We start from the raw sequence: 22,610 nt of genomic DNA on the forward strand, positions 1-22,610 counted from the left end.
TTTCACAAAGCTTTTCAAAAGAACAGCATTTTGCTCAAGGTAAAAGAGGTGCTGGAACAATTTGCGTCATGGGGCTGCTGAGAGCTCTTGAACTAAACCCCCACCCCCAGCACAGATGGTGTTCTGAGTGCAATTTTAAAAGCAATTTAGGATCTCTACAACAAGAAAAAAAAAGCCCTACCAAAAATCTAAGGTTTTTCGAGTTAAAAAAACAAGAACAAAAAAACAAAACAAACATTAGAAAGTTTCAGTCCAGGGAAAATTTTAGATACTTTTATCAGAATTAATTTTACTTAAGAATAACACAGATACAGATAGTTTATTGATAAGCAGAAGAAAATAACCACATATAAAGCTTTTTAATCCCAGAATGTAGTAACAGCCTCTGCTGAGCCACCATTTGTAAAGCCCATTTACAGCTGGCAAGTCATATTGCAATTTCATATGTCCAATTTCATACTTAAATATTTCAAAAATATTCCAGCTTCTATGAATACAGATGGTGCAAACAGATACATTCTATTTTTTTTCCAAAAAAATTTAGAGCTGATCATAGCACAGACATATAGACATGTAGAAAAGGCTATAGGCCACAATGGCTGGATTATATGCTTTCTTGCCTTGCAGCATTTGCTATATTCATGGTATTGGTCACCCTGTCCACACCTTCCGCCCATGCTGGGGAAGAAAGATGCAGCTATAGAAAAGTAGCATTTAATATCTACTTTTAAAATCTCTCCTGAAGGAGTCCTCTTTTGAGAGCAGAGAATTTTTAAAAGCCCATGACACAACACAGCAGGTGTTGCAGGGAGGGCCTGCTAGGATATTTTGAGTAATAGCTTCAGAAAACAAATTTCCATCCATATTGTGCATTATCTGCAGACTGAACAATGAGGTACTGTTAGCCTCACAGCACTTTATTATGAGTACTAATGGAAATCTGTATCTGTAAAACAAATTGTTAGGGGCATATGCGTACACAAACCTTTAGCTACAATTTTGTATAACACTAATAGCAAACCCATCTCTGCTGACTTAGTGTCAAGTGATTTGCAGACATGCACATGGCAATAGCCAGTGGAGATTTCTGCTGTACTTACACTGCAAGAATGGGTCTGTAACCGGCTTACATACTGTGCCTTTTGTTTAGTCTAGTGCATTCTCAGATTTTTTCCAACCGTGCTCAGCTAGCAGCAGCTATTTCAGTCCCTACAGAAATCTTTCCACTGGCTTCAACGGGCAGTGGAGAAGGCCCTAAATTAGGCTTGGCCCTGCTGGGGGAAGTGAGGCACTCATGAAATGATAGTTTATATTATGTCTTTGGTGGTGGTGGTGGGGGTTCCACTCCATTTGTGCTATAAAAAAGCAAACAGTCCTAGTGAGTTCTGGCATGGATTCCTTTGAACTAATATCAGAGCTAAACATCATGATCATGCACATCCACTTATTCTTAGTAAATGATAGGCTATCCTGGCATTTACACAGTGGTCAAGTTATTTAACTGCTCTGTTTCAGTTTTCCTAGCTGCAGCCTGTGAATAATATTTACCTTCAGGGATATTGTGAACAACTTTGCTAAATTCTACTCCCCCGTTACAAGCTTTTTTAAATAATTATTTTGATGAGCAAGTAACCCATAACTAATACTACTAGATTTTAGTGCTTGCCCAGTAAGTCTTCCTCAGTCTTTTGTAAGGCAGTCTAAGGACTGATGACTCGCAATGAAAGTGAACAGTTCAGGAGACACATCAGAACCAATCATTAAAGCACAAAAGCTTAAAGTTCTAACAACTGTGTTAAACAGATTAAGTATGTGATATAATTGGAGGAAGGGAGACAGAGCCCTAATGTTACCTCATGAAAAAATTGGATTTAGTACTACTATTGACTATACACTAATAGCATTTTGTTGTGGTCGCTGCACCATATCAGACCAAATTTTTTGTTTGCAGACATCTCATATTTCAAGGAAATAGGGAAGGTGTTTCCTTCCTGACAGCTGCAGTCTGGTCATGCAACAGCACTGCCTATCAAACTAAAAACTGTGAATCCTAGTTGGTTCTGTTTGCATTCCATAAATGTCCCCATTTCCAAGACACGCCATGAGGTGGCTGTTTACCCTTGTGTTACTTATTTTACAGAAATAAATTCCCAGAGTTAAATGAATGACATGTTCAACTTGTTCACTCTTCTGGGATGCCTGAGAACCAAATCAAGTCTTTGGTGATGAGCTTGCCCAAAATAAATTGAAAGAGAGTTGTCTAGCTGGGAACACACACTGTAATTAATCACGGTTGTTTCATCAACTCCCTAACACATCTGAATTCTCTCCTGAGAGGTTGCTACAAGACACCTGCATGACCATGAAAGCTTATGCTCCAAAATATGTTAGTCTATAAGGTGCCACAGGACTTCTCGTTGTTCTCAAAGTTACAGACTGACACACGCTGATACCTGCATGACAAATTAAGTTTGCCCTGTTCCAGGAACAATGATTTCAGGAATGAATGGTACAGATTTTAATATAGTTCTTAAAACAGAATTTCAGGGGAAAAGGCAATAGACGATTAACCAACCTAGAAGTATAAATGGGTAATCAGTCTATTCACACTGCATTTCAAAATGCCCTGTGCTGTCTCTCACCCTGATGTACTGAACTGTCTCAGCCTTCTAAACCCCATAAATTATTGCTACTACTGCACTTCACTGATTGTGTTACTATCTCTTTTAGATGCACTAAAACCACTGTCTCTCTGCCAAGCTACTTCATATGAAGCACAAGTTTTCCTTTTTAAAAATTAAAATGTGTAAATTGTAGTATTTTGTTGTGGGCCCTGATCTGTTTTAAACCTTTAATTCAGCCCCGTACAAATGTCAGATTTTAGCAGTCTTCTCTGGTTCTGCACAGTTTAGCCTGTTTGTGTCTCAAACTGAATTAAAAAAAGAAAATTAAAACAGAGAGAATCTTCTTGCTCCTCAATTGAAGGGCTCAGCATGAAAAGGAAAAAATGACTGACATTACCAGAGCCTTACAGGGAATCTAATAAACCAAGAGTTTATATAAATCCCATCTCTGTGAACATGCACACACAGTATAAACTACTGCTCAGTGTAAGGCTTACCCTATTTAAATTGGAAAAAAACATATTTTCATTTACTTAGAAAAGGAACTAATCAATCTCTCAGCACATGTATAAAAACAGAGCTCAGATTTAACAAAAGTGCAAATATGTACATATAAGATATTAACTTCCAACTGCAGTTGAGGTACTCATCCCTGCACCTTACACTATTAACAATTCTTTGCCTCGGCTATGTGAACACATGCACCTTCCACCCACATGTACATGCCTTGCAGGAAAGTTGTGCATCCTCTTGCTCTTCAGGAAATTCCTAAGTCTAAGACACGATAAGGGACAATTTTTTACCTATGACCCTCATCCGTCCAGCTGTAAAAACACTTTCTGGGCGTGTCTTGCTGTGACGGTACTGTACTGTAGTATCTTATGGCATACCAAGGTTTGGGGGTGAATCTGACTCTTGCCACCTAGCTTGGTTGAGATCATGTGCGTTGGGCAGATGTTTTTTGTTTTTCTTCTGTCAACACATTTTAAAGGGTATTTCCCTTTAGAAAGATTCAAATAAGTGCTGTTCAAAAGTTCTCAGGGCTCTAGGACCATTTTTCTTCATCAGGGCATTGGTGCTAAAGGCAAGATCCCACTAAAGGCCACTTTATAATATGTAAAAAATGAGAGACAGAATGGTATAGTTTCTACTTACCCTCTAACTAATAATTTGCCACCTGGAATCTACTCCAACTCATTCTTGTGTACTGGTCAGTAACTGCACCAGCAAACAGCTGTACTGTTGAGAGAGCCATCTGCTTCCTCTGAATCCTCCTTCTGTATTGCATCTTTCTTTAACATGGCTCCAGCTAAGAATGGGTGGCTATTTAGCCTATGCTGCGGCAGGCCTCTTTCCTTAGTGGAAGTCCACAGAGGGAAAACTACCATCTTTCTCCATCTTGAGCTCTCCTGAGTGAAACTTCAGGATGGAGCACTGTCATATAAACACAGGCAATGAGAGCCCGCACATTCAAAGGGTACTAAGTAGTACTCTCGTGCTGTTTAAAGAAAGCCTTCTTTAGTAGGGAGAACAACACTCGTGGTTCTAGTTACATTTACTGATTAGATAGATGGTCCTTCAAAGGGCATGAAGCAAACATTAACTCTCTTCCTCTAGTAAGCAGACATGGTATTCTGGAAGGGTGATGCTTATGTATCTCATCTCCTAGCCATTGAAGTGGACATGATATTAATATCTAGAAAGAGTGCCTGGGTGAAGGAAAATATCTTTTGGATCTATAGGCAGGTGTTTATTCAAACCAAAAGGACTGTAAGCGGAAAACTGTCTGTAAAAGGGCAAGTGTGAGACCAGCTTCTCCAACACAGCATTGGTCCAAATGATGTAGCCCTCCCCAGTGTCATCAGAGAGAGGCTACTAACATATGACAGCCACAATTCTGACCTCACACTTCATGTTATTGTAGGTACTCCTGCATCACTCTGGTGTTACTGAGATCAGAATCTCAATCTGAATTAAAAATAATGCCCAGGTGTCCTATGGAAACTGAATAAATCAGAGAAGGATACTGTGAAACTGTGCTTTAACCATTCACAACATCAACTCACAGAAGCCAGGCTTAAGAGAGAGTTAATTAATACCAATATACAGAAGAATACACTCTCCCTAGTTGGGAAATTTATATCAGACGTGCATCTCCCTATTTATATATTTTTTGCTACACTAATAAACTTTTCTCTTGGCATAAGTGCATAATTCTTATTTAATTTACTTTAAATTACATATTGCACTTAGGGCAGACTAGGGCCTCACTCATGTTTCTCATCATTATGGAATTTGGCCAAATTCTATATTCCTTGTTCAGCTGCCTCCAATAGGTTTGGTGCTCACACACAATGAGTGGTGTTTAAATCCTGAAGAGTGAAAGACATTTTCTGTAAGTGAAAGTGATATAGATTCAGAAAAGAGAGGAGCGGGAAAAACCAAGCTTCTGAATCTCTACTTTTTTTGCTTCTTCAAGAGGCATAGCTTATTGCATCAGGCAGCCTGTGCTAGGCAGGAAATCCTGTAAATAGGTGGCCACAGCTTTTGTTAAGTAGGTCATAGTTCCATATGCCCCGCTTGGAGCACTGTCATAGAAAAAGTGGCAAATTCCTGTGGCAAGGTCTCGCTCCAAGAAGTCATCACTTGCTCCAAGTGATTTCTGAGAAAATAAAAAGGAGGGGAGGAGAAAAATCAGACATCCACATGCAGATCAGAATTACTAAACTTAAAAACACTAGGCCATGATTAGTATTGTATATGCGCTGAATATGGAAAACAGTTCTTCCTTCATGATGTCCTTTTCTAAAGACCACTGAACAAGATAGGGTATTTCAAACCTTTTCTCTACCTATATTCATTCAGCAATCTTAACTTCCCCTTTATGAGCCTTACTTTTGCATTTCTCTGATAACACATGACTAGCTATTATTTTTTTCATCTCTATTAAACAGTGGTCCTTTGGTGTTTAGTTTTCTGGTGAAGTGAAGGTTGACTTTAAACAAATATTTCGACTTGAGAGAACATTCTCCCATTGGGACTGTAAAACTGCACCTAAAGAGGTGGCGTTTCATTAACTGCATGGCGTTTTAGTCATCTGAATTAAATTTTCAAAACAAGGTTACATGATTTGCTTCTTGAAGAGGGAGAAATATTTTGTCCCAAATACCAAAAATGGAATTAGACATGGCTTCACATGCAATACCTTCCCAAGCTCACCCTGAGGTATTACTGGAAATTTGCTATACCCACCTGTTCCTGAAGAAACAGATCATTAGCCACATACACAATTCGATCCACATGGATTATGCCACCAATGCTGGTCACCTCTATGTCTGACAGCAGCGTGAGAACAAGAATAGCTTCCACCAGTAGCTGTCTGTATTCAGGTTGGGGTACGTGGTTCAGCACTGACTCCACATGCACAGCAAACTTGATTTCACAAGGGGTCATCTGAAAAGTTAGGGGGTAGGTTAGTTGACAAATAAATAGAAAAATGCCAGAGGATAGGCCCCCAGATCCTCCAAACACTTAAACATGTGCTTAACTTTGCACATGTAAGTATTCCTATGGAAATGAATGCAAATACTTGCATATGTAAAGCTAAGCACTTGGAAAACTGTTTGCAGACTCACAGGCCTACCAGTCGAAAAATATTCTGATTTACTGGGAAGTCTGTTGTACTCTCTGTCAACAACCACTGCTTACATATGGGAATATTGATGCTTATTGTCTTGCAAATTAATTCTTTGATCAAGACATTAACCTCTCACATTAATTTGTCTAGGCATCTTTTTGGATCTTTTTGTTTAAGAAGTGAAAGATATTACACAGATGAAAAAACTCACCACATCACCTGCTAAGACTAAATGTTGTCCCAAAGACTGATATCTCCATAGCTTGTAGAACAACCCACTTTGCATGGGCAGAGCTATACAGATGTCATGTGAAATAATAGCCTCAGGCAGTTATGCTTATTTAATTTGATTCCTTTAACAGCAGGTCTGCTTCCGTGTTTGATTGGTTCAGGGAAGCCTTACACTACATCAGGAGTCAGCAACGTTACAGAGGCGGAGTACCGAAATTTGACCTTTTGACCTCTATGTATGGTCTGTGTGCTGGTGATGCTTTTTAAAGTCACTAACAGTCCTACTTACAACAGCTTCATTAAAAAAGATGCAGAGCATTATCCTTTAAGGAGTCATTGGTAGCACTGGCTAACCTTTTGTTAATCCACAGGCAGCATGAGGGAGGAGGGGCAGGGCTGAGCCCCCACCTCACATGCCAATGAAATTGGCTTGCGTGCCACTCTTGGCACCCATGCCAGGGGTTGCTGACCCCTGCACTACATCATACTCTGTTGAGACATTTTGTGGTTGGGGAGGTGGAAGAGGTGGTAGGTAGGTGTCTTCAAAGTCTAGGATGCTGAATTAAGGTGGAAACTAAAGCAACATTTGGGTCAACCACATTTCTGTGATTTCGTACTAGGTTTTGTACCCACCAGTGCTGAAATATATTTTCTGTCTGCAGTCACACATTTTTAAGCAGGTATGTGCCTTTAATTTCAGCAAATTGGAACATTTTCCTAACATGGCTTGTATTCCCTTTTGTGTTTGCCACTCTCTTTTATAATATTTAAACAAAACTGATTAAACTTTAACCACTCTAATACAAGTTAGTAACTGAATAGGTAAATTAAGAGAAAAAGATGATGTACATTAGCCAACAAAAACAATGACACATTATTGCAATTCTCCCAGAGAATAGCATTCAGAGGTCAAGGACTGTTTTTAACTTTGTCAAGTGGGAAATGTTGCTTCTATATTCAGATTGTGCTGTCAAGATTAATTACCAACTCCCTGCAGGTGTAGAGCTCTTACACTTCATTGCCTGTGGTTAAAAATAACGTCCTTCGCTTAAATGCAAAGAAGGAAAAGGAAATTAAAACTGATGTTCAGTAAGTGAATGAGGCTCACATTATGATACTTCATAGAAATTATACGACCATGGTCAAACCTTAGGTGTTTTAAAAATCATGATGTTGCAGGAGGCCTACTATTTTCAAGACTTACATCTGTAAACATCATGGATCTGATTAACATCTGGCCTTGCACCATCCCTGTCACTCAGACATTTGGTAGAACTATTAGTTAAGATTCAAACTGTAAAACTTCCATTGTAAATTTAGATTTTAAATGTTGTAAAACAAAGTGTTTCCTCCAATGCTCCTGTTACATAGTGGACTCTAGCGTTATACAATTTGCCATAAAATCTTGCAAGTACCTCATTAATATTATTATTTACTATACCTCTCTTGTAGTTGAGGAAGGAAGGACATAGCCATCAATGGACAGGCCATGGCACTAAAAACAAATGTCAAGATAAATTAAAAACACAATACTGTATATATGGAAATGTATATTCCTTCTGAGTTTTAAATTCTTTCGGGAAAAGCTGTTTTGATCCTTAAAAACAGTGATCTGAAATACGTAATTTCATATCGCAAAAATAATCAGCATATGACAAAAAAGCTATTGGAGAGAACGTATGAAGGCTACATATAACCCTATGACACATGTAAAGTGAAACACAACTATTCAGTGGGAAGGAGTTACTTGGAAAACAGTAACAGCAGTAGAAACTAGAAGTGAAAACAGAGCAATTTAGATATGGACTTGCAATATGAAAGGACAATTAGAGAAGAGGACAGAAAACATCTCCCTCCCAAACAACCACCACCACCCACCAATGGGAAAACATTGTTAGGAATCAGGAAAGAGATGATCCCCCTCTTTCATGCCCCTAGGTCAAATGCCACTGAATTTAGGGTCTATGACTTGGGCCACTACATATAACGATATCAGTACATGAAAAGTATCCTTCAGAATGAGCAACAAAATTACAGAGGAGCTAAACAAAATGACATATGAAGAAAGACTTTAAAAAAAAAAAACTAAATACATGCAGATTGGCTAAGTCAGGTTCAGAGTGTGATAGTCATCTAGGGACAGTAAGTCTGAAAACACCAAGCATAGACAAGTATTCAGAATTGCTCGCAGGGATTTTAATAATAATTGGATGACAATGAGCAAAGGAAAATATAGGCTGAGTTTGACAAAATAAAATTCTATTTGATTCTCCAAAACACAAAACAAAAAGAACCTTACATGTACAGTAGTTCAGGAAAGAAAATGGTACAACTCATATAAAGGGATCAGGACAGCCTGCAGATCAGCGATGAAATCCAGATGAAAGTGGGGCATTAGCTTTTCATGTACAGAAACATGACAAAGGCCAGTTGTTGCCAATGCAACACTGACGAGACAGCACTCACCTTCAACTAATAAAATCTTGATAATGCCTATAAACACACAACTCTTTGTATATTTAATTCTTGTGGAGCATTTCACTGCAAGGTACAAAATCACTGAAGTCCAACATTTTGGACATTGTCTGGCTATTCCTTTAAAAGGACCGTATAATCCCCAAACACTTGCCTTTTTATAATTACTTGCACCATTAAATTTAAATTGATACTATCTACTTGAAACCTGGTCAATCCAGAGAAAAAATTAAAAGGAGGACAGGTAATTGAAGCCACTCTACAAATTGCAGTAATATTGATCACATGGCATTTCAAGTAGGACCTTAGTCAAACAATTACAGCTGAGTGCTGGACAAGACGTGGAAAACTGAAGAAAGGTAATAATGGACCTTTATTAATTGTTATAATTTGGAAAAGCCAGAAAAAATCTATTAGTTTAAGAAACATTTTCTGGAACAATAGAAACACTCAATTATGTTATGCCTGCTAATTTTTTTGACAATTAGATATTTTGCTGTAACTATATTACAAACTTGTGGACCAAAACAAACCAGAAGCCAATGTAGGTCGAGATCAAGAAGAGAAAATGGCAATGGGCAGGACATATTCTGTGTAACAACTGTGAGGAATGTATCATGAAACAAGTGTTAGAATGGAATCCAAAGGGAAAGAGGAAAAGGGGATGTCCCAAACAAACAAGAGCTGCGTCTACACGTGCACGCTACTTCGAAGTAGCGGCACCAACTTCGACGTTAGGCGGCGAGACGTCGAAGTCGCTAACCTCATGAGGAGATAGGAATAGCGCCCTACTTCGACGTTCAACGTCGAAGTAGGGACCGTGTAGACGATCCGCGTCCCGCAACGTCGAAATTGGTGGGTCCTCCATGGCGGCCATCAGCTGGGGGGTTGAGAGATGCTCTCTCTCCAGCCCCTGCAGGGCTCTATGGTCACCGTGGGCAGCAGCCCTTAGCCCAGGGCTTCTGGCTGCTTCTGCGGCAGCTGGGGATCTATGCTGCAGGCACAGGGTCTGCAACCAGTTGTCGGCTCTGTGTATCTTGTGTTGTTTAGTGCAACTGTGTCTGGGAGGGGCCCTTTAAGGGAGCAGCTTGCTGTTGAGTCCGCCCTGTGACCCTGTCTGCAGCTGTGCCTGGCATCCCTATTTCGATGTGTGCTACTTTGACATGTAGACGTTCCCTCGCTGCGCCTATTTCAATGTTGGGCTGAGCAACGTCAAAGTTGAACATCGACGTTGCCGGCCCTGGAGGACGTGTAGACGTTATTCATCGAAATAGACTATTTCGATGTTGGCTGCACGTGTAGACGTAGCCAAGGAGACGAAGTTTCCTGGACAAAGTAAAAGCCGTTGGCGTACCATGGGATCAAATCAAGACTATAGCCAAAGATTGCAAGAAATGGAGAATGACTGTGGAGGCCCTATGCTCCACTAGGAGCCCAAAGAATTCATCATCATCATCATATTACAACCATTAATGTGCAGGGCTGACAGCAGGAGGCCTCGCTGCCTGGATCTGACAACCTAAGTCTCACCCACATTAACTTAGATAAATGGAATTCTATTGTAAAAATGCAGAAAAAGTGTGTAGCAAACCTCAAGATATATGCAAAATTGTGGCGTGTGCAAAATAAGCTAATTAAACTCAAAATTGCAATGGAACCCTAATACCTCATCTGTAATTTCCACAATATCACAAATTAAGTTCAGTAAACCCTCGATTTAACAGACTAATGGGGGGAGCGCTGTCCGTTAATTCCGAAAGTCTGTTAAATCTGAGGGTTTACTACCCATCCACTCCCGCTAAGCTCCCGCAGCCTCAGTCCCTCTCCCCTCCCCTCCCCCCAAACAAGCCGGGGACTCACCTGACTGTGGCCACTCAAGATAGAACTGCTGGGACCGCGGCTGGGACCCTGCCACCCACCATGCATTGCTGGAGGAGCCGCCACTGACGCCAGAGCTGCCACGCACTCCTGTCACTAGGGGTGGGGTGTGTACATAGGCAGACGGCACTCACGGATGTGCTCCTCCCACCCCTGGTGGGAGGAGCACACGGCGACTCTGGCGTTGATGGTGGCTCCTCCAGCCATTGCAGTGAGGCACCTCCAGCCACATGCAGCTGCGGTGGTGGCTCCTCCAGGTGGCAGCGGTAAGTCCCTTAACTTTTTTGGGGGTGTGGGTGGGGCTAGGATTTCACAGACCCCAGCGGACTTTGGGAACAACAGGGTTGTCCACTGTTTCCAAAGTCCGCTAATTCCCTTGTTACTGAGTAGAAGTCATTCAAACAAGGGAAATTGATTGTTCATGAGAAACTTGTGACACAGATTATAAAAAGCACTTCCATGCATAAGGAAAACAAATAACTTTTCCTCTGGTCTCTGTCAGTTTTTGTTATTTTAGGTAAAAATGGTACATTTCAAATAAATGCACATTAAGTTGTCAATGTCCCTTTAATAAACCTAGTTGATTAATTCAGGAAAGATTTAGGTCTTCGCTGGCAACAGTTAAGCCAGCATTTTAGTGTGTAGCTTTGAATTGCACAACTGTGAACTAACTAGACTCATACCATATAACCTACCTCTGCTGTAGTACTCAATGTACAGTACTCACGTGCTGAACACTGTTACCCGTATCCAGCAATACACAGAATCAGGTGAATAGTCTCAAGAAAGTCATGTTTGGTTTTTAAAATAACATAGCCATTAAATGCTCAGAAGTAGAACTCAGATATTTTTAAGAAACATAGCATCTTATTTAATCCTTCCTATTTTATTGACTTATCATTTGGAGTTGGAAGTATGTGTATTATGAGCCACTGGGTAGCAATGATTGTGACCCATTTGAAATGGGGAAGAATGTGAAACTGTAGAATTTAATCATGCAGGTGCAGTTCAGTGCTTGTTTCCAGAGGGAATATATCGACATACTGCACATATGAATGGAGCTCTTGTGTGTTTGTCAACATATTCCACAAAGTATTATAGTTTTTCCTGACCATAATATTACCTCTGAAATACCAATCTCCCAAGATACTCTACACTCTCTACTGCTATTAACTTACCTTCTGAAGGAGTTTCCATACTTTTTGATAGAACCCTACAGGAACTCTGTTAATAGCGCCATCAAGTCTTCTTCTGCGAAGCCACTGCCCTTGGCGATCACCCCAACTGATGTGGTTTCCACCAGACCCTGTAGGCGATGAAGTCCTACTGGGAGATGATGGAGTACTGCCCCTCTGCAAGAGAAAGACCATGTAGTCACTATAACATGTTAACATGCATGCACCCACCCTTGAATGTTGCAGCTACTGTTCCAATTCAATGCATTTTTAAGCGTATACTGACTGATTGTTTTTGAAGATGCTGACGGTACATCAAGGGTTCCCTTCCCGCGCAACAAATCTCTTCACATTTTGCTTATTTGTCTTGATTCCAAAAATGAACCAATGAGCAATCAGCAAAACAAAATCAGCTTGACTTTGCAGTTTGATCTGACCTGATTAATAAAGTGAGTTTAGAAAAGTTTTCTATCATGGTTGGGGGTAGAGAGGATATCTTTAATTGACAGAACAACCACACAACCCTGAATCCTAATTCTAAGTGGCATTGCTGTTAGCGTACTAAAACTCTGGAACAAATGCATCATTTCTGACTTGGCAACCCCTGCAATTCCCCTCAGCTCTCCCATTCAAATACTAAACAGGCTAGTCTCTCCTTAGCTTATGAGATCAAAATATATATTGGGGATTTTTAATGCTTAAAGTAATAAGAAGGAATTCTAACTTTTTTGTAAATCTATTCCAAGCCCTGGTTTTACGGTGTCCTATGAAAAGAGCAGAGGCATGCAAATGGTTAAACTCAACAGAACTACTAAGTAGGTTTGTTTGCAAGGGTTACCATATTAAAAAAAGAGAACACCTCTGAGAGGGAGTGTATCTGTATCAGTATGTACCAACTCACATTGCAGAAATGTGCTTTAGTGTGTGTATTATATATAAAGTACATTAATACAACGTGAGTTGGTACATACTGATACAGATACATTCCCACTCAGAGGGGGGTCCTCTTTTTTGAACAGTCATATATGGTAACCCTATTGTTTGCTCACACTGCAGTGTATGGAGAAGGATCCTTCCATCTATGTTCAAGGAATGGTTGTTAATCTGCCCGTTTGACTAATACAGAATCACAGAACTGGAAGGGACCTCAAGAGGTCATCTAGTTCAGCCCCTCTGCAAACATGGCAGGACTGACTATCTTGATTGCTTCTTTCCCCTCTTTGGGCCAATTATCACAGCTAGAGTTTTCCAGTTTTCTGATAGCTGCAAAAGAAATCTGTATCTGGATATCTGCTAGAGCGAAGCAAAGGAATGCCCACATACCCTAATGAGAAGGCCTTCCCTTGGACTATCTCACCAATCACTGGGAGACACAAGCAACAGGAATGACATTTCTGCCAAAAGACCTCTCCTGGCATTTAAAAAATTCTACTGGGCTTGGCAGCTGAGCCTACAACTTTCCTGAACAGTTCATTTGGTTTGTGGAACTTACCATTCTACCATGAATGTCTGCAGACCTTATAAATGCTTTGCACCACAGCCTTTGTTGTGAAAGGAATTATAGGATCCACAGTTGAGTTTTAAGAGAAATTACAGGGAATAAAAGAAAAGAAGGGACTTTGCAACAAGCTACAGGGGCTGTCTTGTAATGTCTTGTATCGGTGTTTCTCAACCAGTGGTACGAGTACCCTTGGGGGTACAGCAAGGTCAGCCAAGGGGTACATCAACTCATCTACACATTTGCCTAAGTTTACAAAAGGCTACATAAAAACACTAGTAAAGTCAGTACAAACTAAAAGTTCATTCAGCCAATGACTTGTTTCTACTGCTTCATATGCCTTTCACTAGAATGAAAGTACAACAAATTATCATTTATTTGACAATAAGATGGTAGGAAGCCTGCAAGTTTTCAGTAGTAGTCTTCTGTGATATTTTTGCATGTTTTTTAAGTAAGTAGTTTTTAAGTGAGGTGTAACCTGGTGGTATGCAAAACAAATCTGACTCCTGAAAAGGGTACAGTAATCTGGAAGGGTTGACTGGCACTTGTTTCAAAACCTCAGATTACCTTAGGACCATGTTTCTCAACTGGTGGCATACATACCGAGGGATACACAAAAGAAGGTACTTAAAGGGGTACCTTTTTTTTTTTAAGCAAAAAAAAAAAAAAAACCACACAGGTTGAGAAACTGTCTTATACCTTCAATTATCATGTACATATCTCACCACGTCGGTGTGACTTCCTGAACACTATCACTCTTGTTCTGTATGTAACTGTTATTTACTCTCTCAGCCTTGATCATGAACAAATTGGGCAAACAGATTACTGCTCTTTGTCATCTGTAAAGTTTGGGCATTATCATGAGATTCTTATTTCCAGGGCCAGTAGAAATCACCTATGTTCTGCATTAGAAGCCTTCATTCTCTCTTGACTAAGAATGAGTCTATCATTTTCAGCAGCCGGTCCACAAACTACAGAGGCAAAACCTACTCTTTTAACGAAATCTACTGAAAAGAGACAGACAAGAGTCCCTATTTTGACACATGGGACTATTCAATATATCAAACACACGCTATTAGATGAAAATGAGTGATGTCATATGATATGACATTTGGGACAAGTAAACAACCACCTTTGTTCTGTATCTGATTATTTTCCCACTTCGTTTTCCTTTTCTTAGCCTCTTTATGGCCAGCATGGGTAGCTAGCTTTCCTGATATGTGGTCAAAGCTCAGACAGGTTCTAGTAACAATGCCATAGTATTGATATACATAGGCTATATCTACACTAGCCCAAAACTTCGAAATGGCCATGCAAATGGCCATTTCAAAGTTTACTAATGAAGCACTGAAATACATATTCAGCGCCTCATTAGAATGCTGACAGCTGCGGCACTTCAAAATTGACGCAGCTCGCCGCCATGCGGCTTGTCCAGATGAGGCTCCTTTTCGAAAGGACCCCGACAACTTCGAAATTCCCTTATTCCTAACAGCAGATAGGAATAAGGGGATTTTGAGGTTGCTGGGGTCCTTTTGAAAAGGAGCTCCATCTGGATGAGCCACGCGGTAGCGAAACGTGGCAATTTCGAAGTGCCCCGGTTGCCAGCATTCTAATGAGGCGTTGAATATGTATTTCAGTGTTTCATTAGTAAACTTCGAAATGGCCATGCAAATTTGGGCTAGTGTAGACATAGCCATAAGAAGAGTTTACACTTGTGCCCAATTCTACACATCTTGGAATCAGATTATTTTAGTACTTGTTGCAGTCATTCACACCAGTATGTCTTTGTACTATTCTGCTGAACACCACAGCAGGAAACACTCACAAAACACATCTGCAATAAACATGCTAACACGGTATACCACAAAGCAGTGTGTATTAGTGAACAGGAAGTCACACAGTGAAGCAATGTAAGGGGGTAATATTGAAGTGCTATTGTTTCTATGCACTGTGTGTTGTAATACACCATGTTGCTGTTCATGTGCATAGAGCTTTGCAAATCCATGAATATCAGCTTTATATCCGCAGGTATCTGCATCTGCGGATGTGGCTGCAGATATCCATGGCTCAGTTTTGCAGATACGGATACAGATATAAAATTTTGTATCCACAAAGGGCTCTACATATATGTTCCTCAAAGTTCAAGCACAGACCCACCCCCAGCTGGAAGCATCACCTGTTCTTCGTTAGCCTGCACAGCTGTTACTCCCATTTCCTTTGCTCAACTCTCACACACTAACTGCCGCAGAACCTTCGGACACCAACATTCCATCTTGTTCTCATGGAGCCCAGTGGGGACTGAACTTGGTGACATTCTAAACAACAGCTCTCACGTCTGCTTGTAGCTTCTCCAGTTGCTTCAGCCTGGCTATACTGGAACCTTCTTAGAATACAGGAATCATTCACTGCTCCTAACCTATAGCACTCCTGGGCAAACATTCCCATTTTCCTCAGGTTTTTACAAAAAAGCAAGAGTCTCTTCCCTTGCTCACAAATATCTTCCTGGAACTCTGGGGGTTGGGGCCTCACAGCATATTCCAATGTCTTAAAGGGCGAATCAAAGTAACAAAATAACAATAGCAGCCCATTCCATTTTTTGGGAAGGGAGAAATAACTTCTCATAGATGGACTCCTGCTGTTAAATAAAGTGAGCTGATTTATACTGTATGTATTGGTGTTTACCCAAACATTTTAAAGTGGATCAACTGGACAAATGAGCCATTAATGCAAAAGGAAAAAAAAACTATAAAAGCTAAGTTGAGTGACAAACTTCTTCATGATTCAAAGGACTTGCTTTTTTGACTATAACTTAAAAACAAAACCAGAACTGCAAGCATTCATTAAAATGGGATTTCTTGTCAAATATGGACAACTTCCACAGGTCAGCTTCAAAACATTAGTGTTTAAATGCTCTCTGGGGTAAACTGGTTCCTTTTAGGAAGCAGTGGTGATAGAAAGTGACGTAGAGACCCTAACATGAATGTATAATGCCCAAAAAGGAGCACAGAGAGATTCTATAATGCTATGACAAAGTGATGCACATGGTATAACCAGCTCTTCTGTCCTGTGCAAAGGAGGAAGAGTCTTGCACCAGCTGTGGCTCCTAGACTTGCATAAACCTTCCGGTCAATTGCAGTATGCCTAATTTGTTTTTATTAAGGTAGGACAGACTCCTCATTCCCTCTTCCACACCCATGCAAGGCCAGGTACAACTTTGGCTGGAGTATGCACTGCCTAGAGAGGAGTTCAGTGACAGCTTGATCCTGCCAGTCCCTTCTCAAAGGAAACTGCTACTGAAGTTTGTGGGAACTGAGCCAGAATAAGGTCTGAAGGATCAGAATGCTAGAATACTGCAGACTTGAAATCTTAAATGTGATATATGACAGACCCATTTCCCATCACCTATCTTTACAGAAAATGGTCTGTGAATATAACTATGAATAACTCAGCAATGCTTTGGATGAGATGTGGCTTGTGACCTACCCTTTTTCATATTGTATCCTGCTGGAGCTGTAAATCGTATTTTTGTGCATGTATCGTGTTTGTAGTTGAAGGTATAAGTACTGTCCACATATCTGTGTTCCTAATGTTTGTCTCTCTGAACACCTCAACAGGAGGTTGGCTACCCTACTGAGAAAGTATGGCTTGTGAGGGGATAGCAGTACTTAGCCAACAGAGAGCTTTTAATAGGCGGCAATCCACATCTGAGGCACTTGACTGCAAACATGCAATCCAGCAGACAGGCAATAGCTGATTGCCTAAAAAGGACTTGGACAGGTGATCTGCTCATGTGACAGTCTCCACCTTGGAATACACTGTTAGAACAATATCAGAGAGGTAGCTGTGTTAGTCTGTAGCTTCGAGAACAACAAGAAGTGTTGTGGCACCTTATAGACTAACAGATATTTTGGAGCATAAGCTTTCATGGGCAAGGACCTACGAAAGCTTATGCTCTAAAATATCTGTTAGTCTATAAGGTGACACAAGACTTCTTACTGTTAGACCAAGAAAACAAAGGGATTCCCTCCACAAGGGAAAGATATAAAGAGGACCCTCCATCTTTTGGCTTCAGCCTGCCTTGGAAATTGTATAACAAACCCTAAGACAGAGAACTTTACTGGAGGCCCACGATAAGATCATTTCTGACCTGAAGATTTCACTTGTTGTAAAGGCAGCTGTTTAGGGTAAGAACTCACAAGTAACTAGCTTGTTAGGGGAACAAAATTAGCTATGCATTTTCTCTTTTGTTTGATTTGGTATCTCATTTTGATCTGCTTGTTCTCATTCATAACCATTTTAATCCTACTGTTTTGCTCAATAAAAAAAAAGAAAAACCTCGTTTATAATCAAGCTCAGTGTAAACTGTTATTACCTGGGGAGAGTTACCACTGTGCAGCTCGATCTTTCATTGATAAAGGAAGCTTATCAAATGAGCCCTTCCTGTGCAAATCTTTTACACAGAGACAGACATTTATTTAGGGAGGTTTGATCCCTCACAGGGGTTGATTTCCTAGGTGCTGTGCTAACTGCCTCTACCTGGAGCTGTGGTTAAACAGGGTCTGGATTGCTCCACAAGGCGACCATAACTCCAACTCTGTGCCTTGGCTGGGGAAGACCAAAGGATCTGACTCAGCAGGACAGGGTGATGGGGGAGCCCTGGAGAATAAAAATGTGGGTGTCAGTGGCATGATCAGCTCACCAGGGAATATTTCAAGGGGCATTCTGTGATCGCAGCCCGTCACAGGATATACGTACTCAATGGCTCTACTTTCTGATGCCATATGTTCATTTTCATTGTGCAGAATCCTGACTGATGCAGTGATGACATTTAAGTAATGAAGGAGTTCAGCAGGAGTGCCAATGTAGAATTACTGTGTGCAAAGTCACTTCTTTCATTTATCGCTGTTTTTTGACTAAGCAGTTTATCCAGATCTCATTTAATAACTTGCTATGCTTTAACAAGATGCATTGGGGATATGAGGCAAAATTCAGTAACTTTTTTCACTGATGCAGAAAGGACTGAAAAACACACACGCACACACACCCCTCTACTTTGCAGGACTAAGGCAGGTCACAATCTGTATTGGTGTAGCCAGACAAACTCCTCTCCCCCCACTGTAACTGCTTCGAAGCACAGATGTGCTGAGCCGTTGAAATCATGGGAAGCACAGAAGAATAGACAAAGAGGATGACAGGCTGTTCCTGGAGCCAGGGGCCTCAGGCTGCCCTTGAACAGTACTGATAGTGATACGCCCACATAACGTATCAGGAGAGGAATCCGGCACCCATGTGAAAAGAATATTGTGTCTTAATGATTTGGCTAACATTCAGCTATCTTCACCTAACAAATGCAAATTAATTTAGTAACCTTCTTTGAGGCTGGCGTCACTAAGACGTACCAGCACGACGGGTGTTAAGGAAGATCTGTACGTGACCTAAGTCGGGGGGGGGAGGGTATAAAATAGGGCCTGGCAGCAAACACGAACTGAGCTCCAATTGCCTGACCTTCTGGTCAGAACAGGTCTTTGTCTCCCGGGGACCCAGGGGACGCCCTCCTCGTACTACTTCTTCCCCAGGGCTTGAGCGAACGACGCTAGCTACCCTGGAGTCGGATGACGCAGGGTGAGAATATACCTGCTATGTATTATTTTTGCGCGCATTCAATAGGTTAAGGGTCGTTGTTGTAACTAAAGCTAAGCTGTAACTGAAGTAAAGTTTTATGATCTAAATGACCTGTAAGTTCACATCTCTTACATGCTAAACTTTTCACTTTAATAAATCATAGTAACCATTATGCCGAACCTGACTCCTCCAGTGATTGTGTCAAGCCACACACAACCAAAGAACCCTAACCGGCTTCTGGCTACTTAACCCCTTAGGGTCAGTGGTGCTAGTGTGCTGGAAACTGGGGCATCCGTCAGCCACCCTGGCTGTCCGCTGCAAAGGGACAGTCTGTGCTAGCAGTTAAAGACTCCGATGTAAAAGGGACTCTCTCTTGCACCAAGCACTACCCTGATCAGCCACCCCTTTTAGTGTCGGCTAACAGAAATTGGTGCAGCAGGTAGGGCTGTGTTTACTGGCTCAAGTACAGTTACCTGGAGACAGTCACGATGAACACTGATTTCAGTAAAATAGAGAAGGAATTCACCCAGGAAGGATGGGGTAAGCCGACATGGGACAAAGACATGTTAGAAAAAGATTGGGACAATCCGGAGGAATTGTAGTCGCAGTTCTGCAAATGGAGAACTGCTTGTAAACTGAAGAGAGGGAGAGGGAAAGCAGCCTGTATTTGGCTATTAAAGGGTGCCTTACAGGCAGGCTATAAACACTACCAAAAGCTAGAGACAGAGTTATGCAAAACAAAGAGAGAGAGAGAGATGCGTTACAGCAACAGTGTCAGAATTTAGACACTCAGGTATGATTGCTAGATAGCGATCTACACCGATTGGAACAGCGATTAATCCCACTGGTAAAGAAGGAAGGAATTGAGCGCAGGGCAAAGTTAGAGGAGAAATCCCAGAGCATTAACTGTGCTAAGGTAGAAGCTGCCCTATGGTTAGACCCCCAGGAGTGGGATGAGGATATCTGGGACTCATCTGATGATGATGACTCCCCAGGGACTGAGGATTCTGCACTTCAAGTGAGGCCTGTAGTTGTACACCGGAGAGAGACTGTCCCTGAAGAGGGCCGGGGCCAGGACCGAACACGGGATCGCACAACCACCCGTACTACCACTCGGAATTATACACCTGAGGAGCTGCAGCAGCTCCAATCAGATTTGGCTAAGAAACCAGGCGAAAGTGCAGTTGAGTGGCTGGTTAGGATATGGGAGGATGGGGCTGCTAATGTAATATTATCCTCTACTGAGAGCAGGAGCCTCAGTTTAGGTTCAGGGGTTTTCCTCGTGCCCCAGCCTGGCGAAAATCGGCACACCTTGTGGACCCTTACCTGCCGGTGGGCTCGGGAAATTCGCCATGCCGATAGGGGTGAACCTATCAGCACCTCAGGGGTTGCTGAGGATGGGCTTAAGGGTGCCCTGCTAACAGCTGCAGTTGTAGCAATGTTGCATTAAACAGCCCCAGCAGCAGGGACAGATGAGGGAAATCCCTGGGAACAGATAGCCCAGCCAGGAGACTTAAGATCAGTACTGAAGGGGACCCCCGGTCCGCACAAGGCTATGGCCTTAGCCACAAGAAATCAAGCCCAAGATGCAAACATCGGCTTCAGGCAAATACTTGAGAATACAAGACATCCGAGAACTAGGAGGAGGGAAAGTATCACCAGCTAAAACCAAGGTACGGACCGTGCAGAAAGGATCTGGATCCAACCAAGCAAATCCTTGACACAGACGGGAATTAATCCCTGAGAAGAAAGACTTAAGGAATGCACTTTGGAAACAGTGCCTACAGCTAGGATACTCCAGAGACTCGTTATATGGGTTACCAACAGGGAAACTAAAGCTTTTGGCTGTCTCTGCCAAGGGATCAGATCGGGGACGGGCATCTGTAAGTCCTAGTGCTCCCCCGAACCCCGATACGCTGTACACTCCCCTATGGCAGCAACTTCGGGAGCTGCCGCTTTCAGATGACATCAATCAGGGAAACTAGGCAGCAGGGGTCAAACGTCTCTCTGTGTAAATGAGTTTAAAGCAACTGAGACACAGAACTCCAACAATGACCCCCGGATCTTAGTAACAGTCAATGACAGACATATTGCACCTTTCTTAATAGACACTGGAGCCCAGATATCTATGATGAAATGACAACATTTTCCTGGTCCTCCACCCTTAGGTCGGAGAAATGTTTTGATTACTGGCATAAACGGCACTATTACATCTTACCCCCTGGTTAAGGCAAAACTGGATATTCCCTTGACTCCTTACTGACAGCCCCAGAAGTACGAGGTAATCCTCGGGAATGCCAATATCCTTGGCATGGACTTTCTCCGGGGTAAAGAGGGAATTGTAAACGGAGAAAAATGGGCATTTGGGCCAGGCCTTAAGCCAAGGACATCTGCTCTGGATGAGGGAGAAGTTCCTTCCCGTACTATCAATCTGTTAGCACATGCCCCTGCCCTACCTCCGTCAGTTGTAACTAATGTAAAACAGTATAATGTACCAGCTGAAGCCCTGGTGCCATTTACTGAACTAAATACAGATCTGGATGGGGAATATTAAAGCGCACTCACTCCCTGTACAATGTACCAGGATGGCTAGGAAAGAAGCCTAATGGCAAATGGAGGCTCACTGTGGACTATCACAAATTAAACAGCAATGCTGGATCTTTAACTGCTGCAGTCCCCAGTATGGTTGACATTGTGAACAACATACAAACATGGAATAAACAGTGGCTGGCTGTATTAGATGAAAAGGACATGTTCTTCATGGTACTCTTGCAGCCAGAAGACCAGGAAAGATTTGCTTTTACTTGGAAAGGTGTTCAGTATACCTTTACTAGAATACCTCAAGGTTTCAAATATTCCCCCACAATTTGCCACAATGCACTGGCTAAAATCTTGGATGGTTTAATCATGCCACCTAGTATCCAAATTGTGCAATACATAGATGATATCCTGATGGGGGAATACCGTTGAGGAAGTACAGAAAGCCATGAATAGCGTAAAGGACACACTAGAGAGTCCTGGATTAGACTTACCTCCTGATAAATGCCAGGGCCCCTCCCATGAAGTAAAATTCTTAGGTACTATTTGGATGGGAGGACAGAGGTCAATACCCACTGAAACAGTGCAGGAACTAATTGCAGCACCGTCACCTGAGGATAAGGTGCAACTACACCAAATGCTAGGAGTGCTGGGCTTCTGGAGAAAGCATGTACCTGGATTTGCTGGTACAACCTCTTAAGGAAAAGTTCCACATGGGAATGGACCCCTGCTCATGAGGAGGCCTTACGACAGATAATTAGGGAGATCCATACTTATCAGGCCTTAGGCCCGATCCATCCCAATGCCCCCTTTCATTTGTATCTTACTGTGGAAAACACTGGCCTGTCCTATGCCTTATGGCAGGAGGGTGAAGCTGCACCCAAACACCCCATACAGTTTGGCTCAAAGTCATGGCAAGGGTCGCAGTCAAA

At 41.8% G+C, this 22,610-nt stretch overlaps 1 protein-coding gene across 8 annotated transcripts in view; it reads right to left on the bottom strand.

Moving 5' to 3' along the window:
- Positions 1–262: 262 nt before the first annotated feature.
- The window catches only part of PHKA2 (phosphorylase kinase regulatory subunit alpha 2), an 86,506-nt gene continuing 64,158 nt past the window's right edge, over positions 263–22,610 (bottom strand). For all 8 annotated transcript variants that reach the window (XM_074993921.1, XM_074993946.1, XM_074993937.1 and 5 more), the window contains 4 exons: positions 12,024–12,197; positions 7,934–7,987; positions 5,877–6,077; positions 263–5,286 (listed from right to left, as the gene is read on the bottom strand). In XM_074993921.1, the coding sequence (XP_074850022.1) occupies positions 5,113–5,286; positions 5,877–6,077; positions 7,934–7,987; positions 12,024–12,197 (603 nt within the window). In that variant the 3' untranslated portion in view covers positions 263–5,112. The remainder of the gene's footprint in view (positions 5,287–5,876; positions 6,078–7,933; positions 7,988–12,023; positions 12,198–22,610) is intronic.

This window comes from Carettochelys insculpta, chromosome 1 (assembly GCF_033958435.1).
Source record: "Carettochelys insculpta isolate YL-2023 chromosome 1, ASM3395843v1, whole genome shotgun sequence".
NCBI classification, from domain to species: domain Eukaryota; kingdom Metazoa; phylum Chordata; order Testudines; family Carettochelyidae; genus Carettochelys; species Carettochelys insculpta.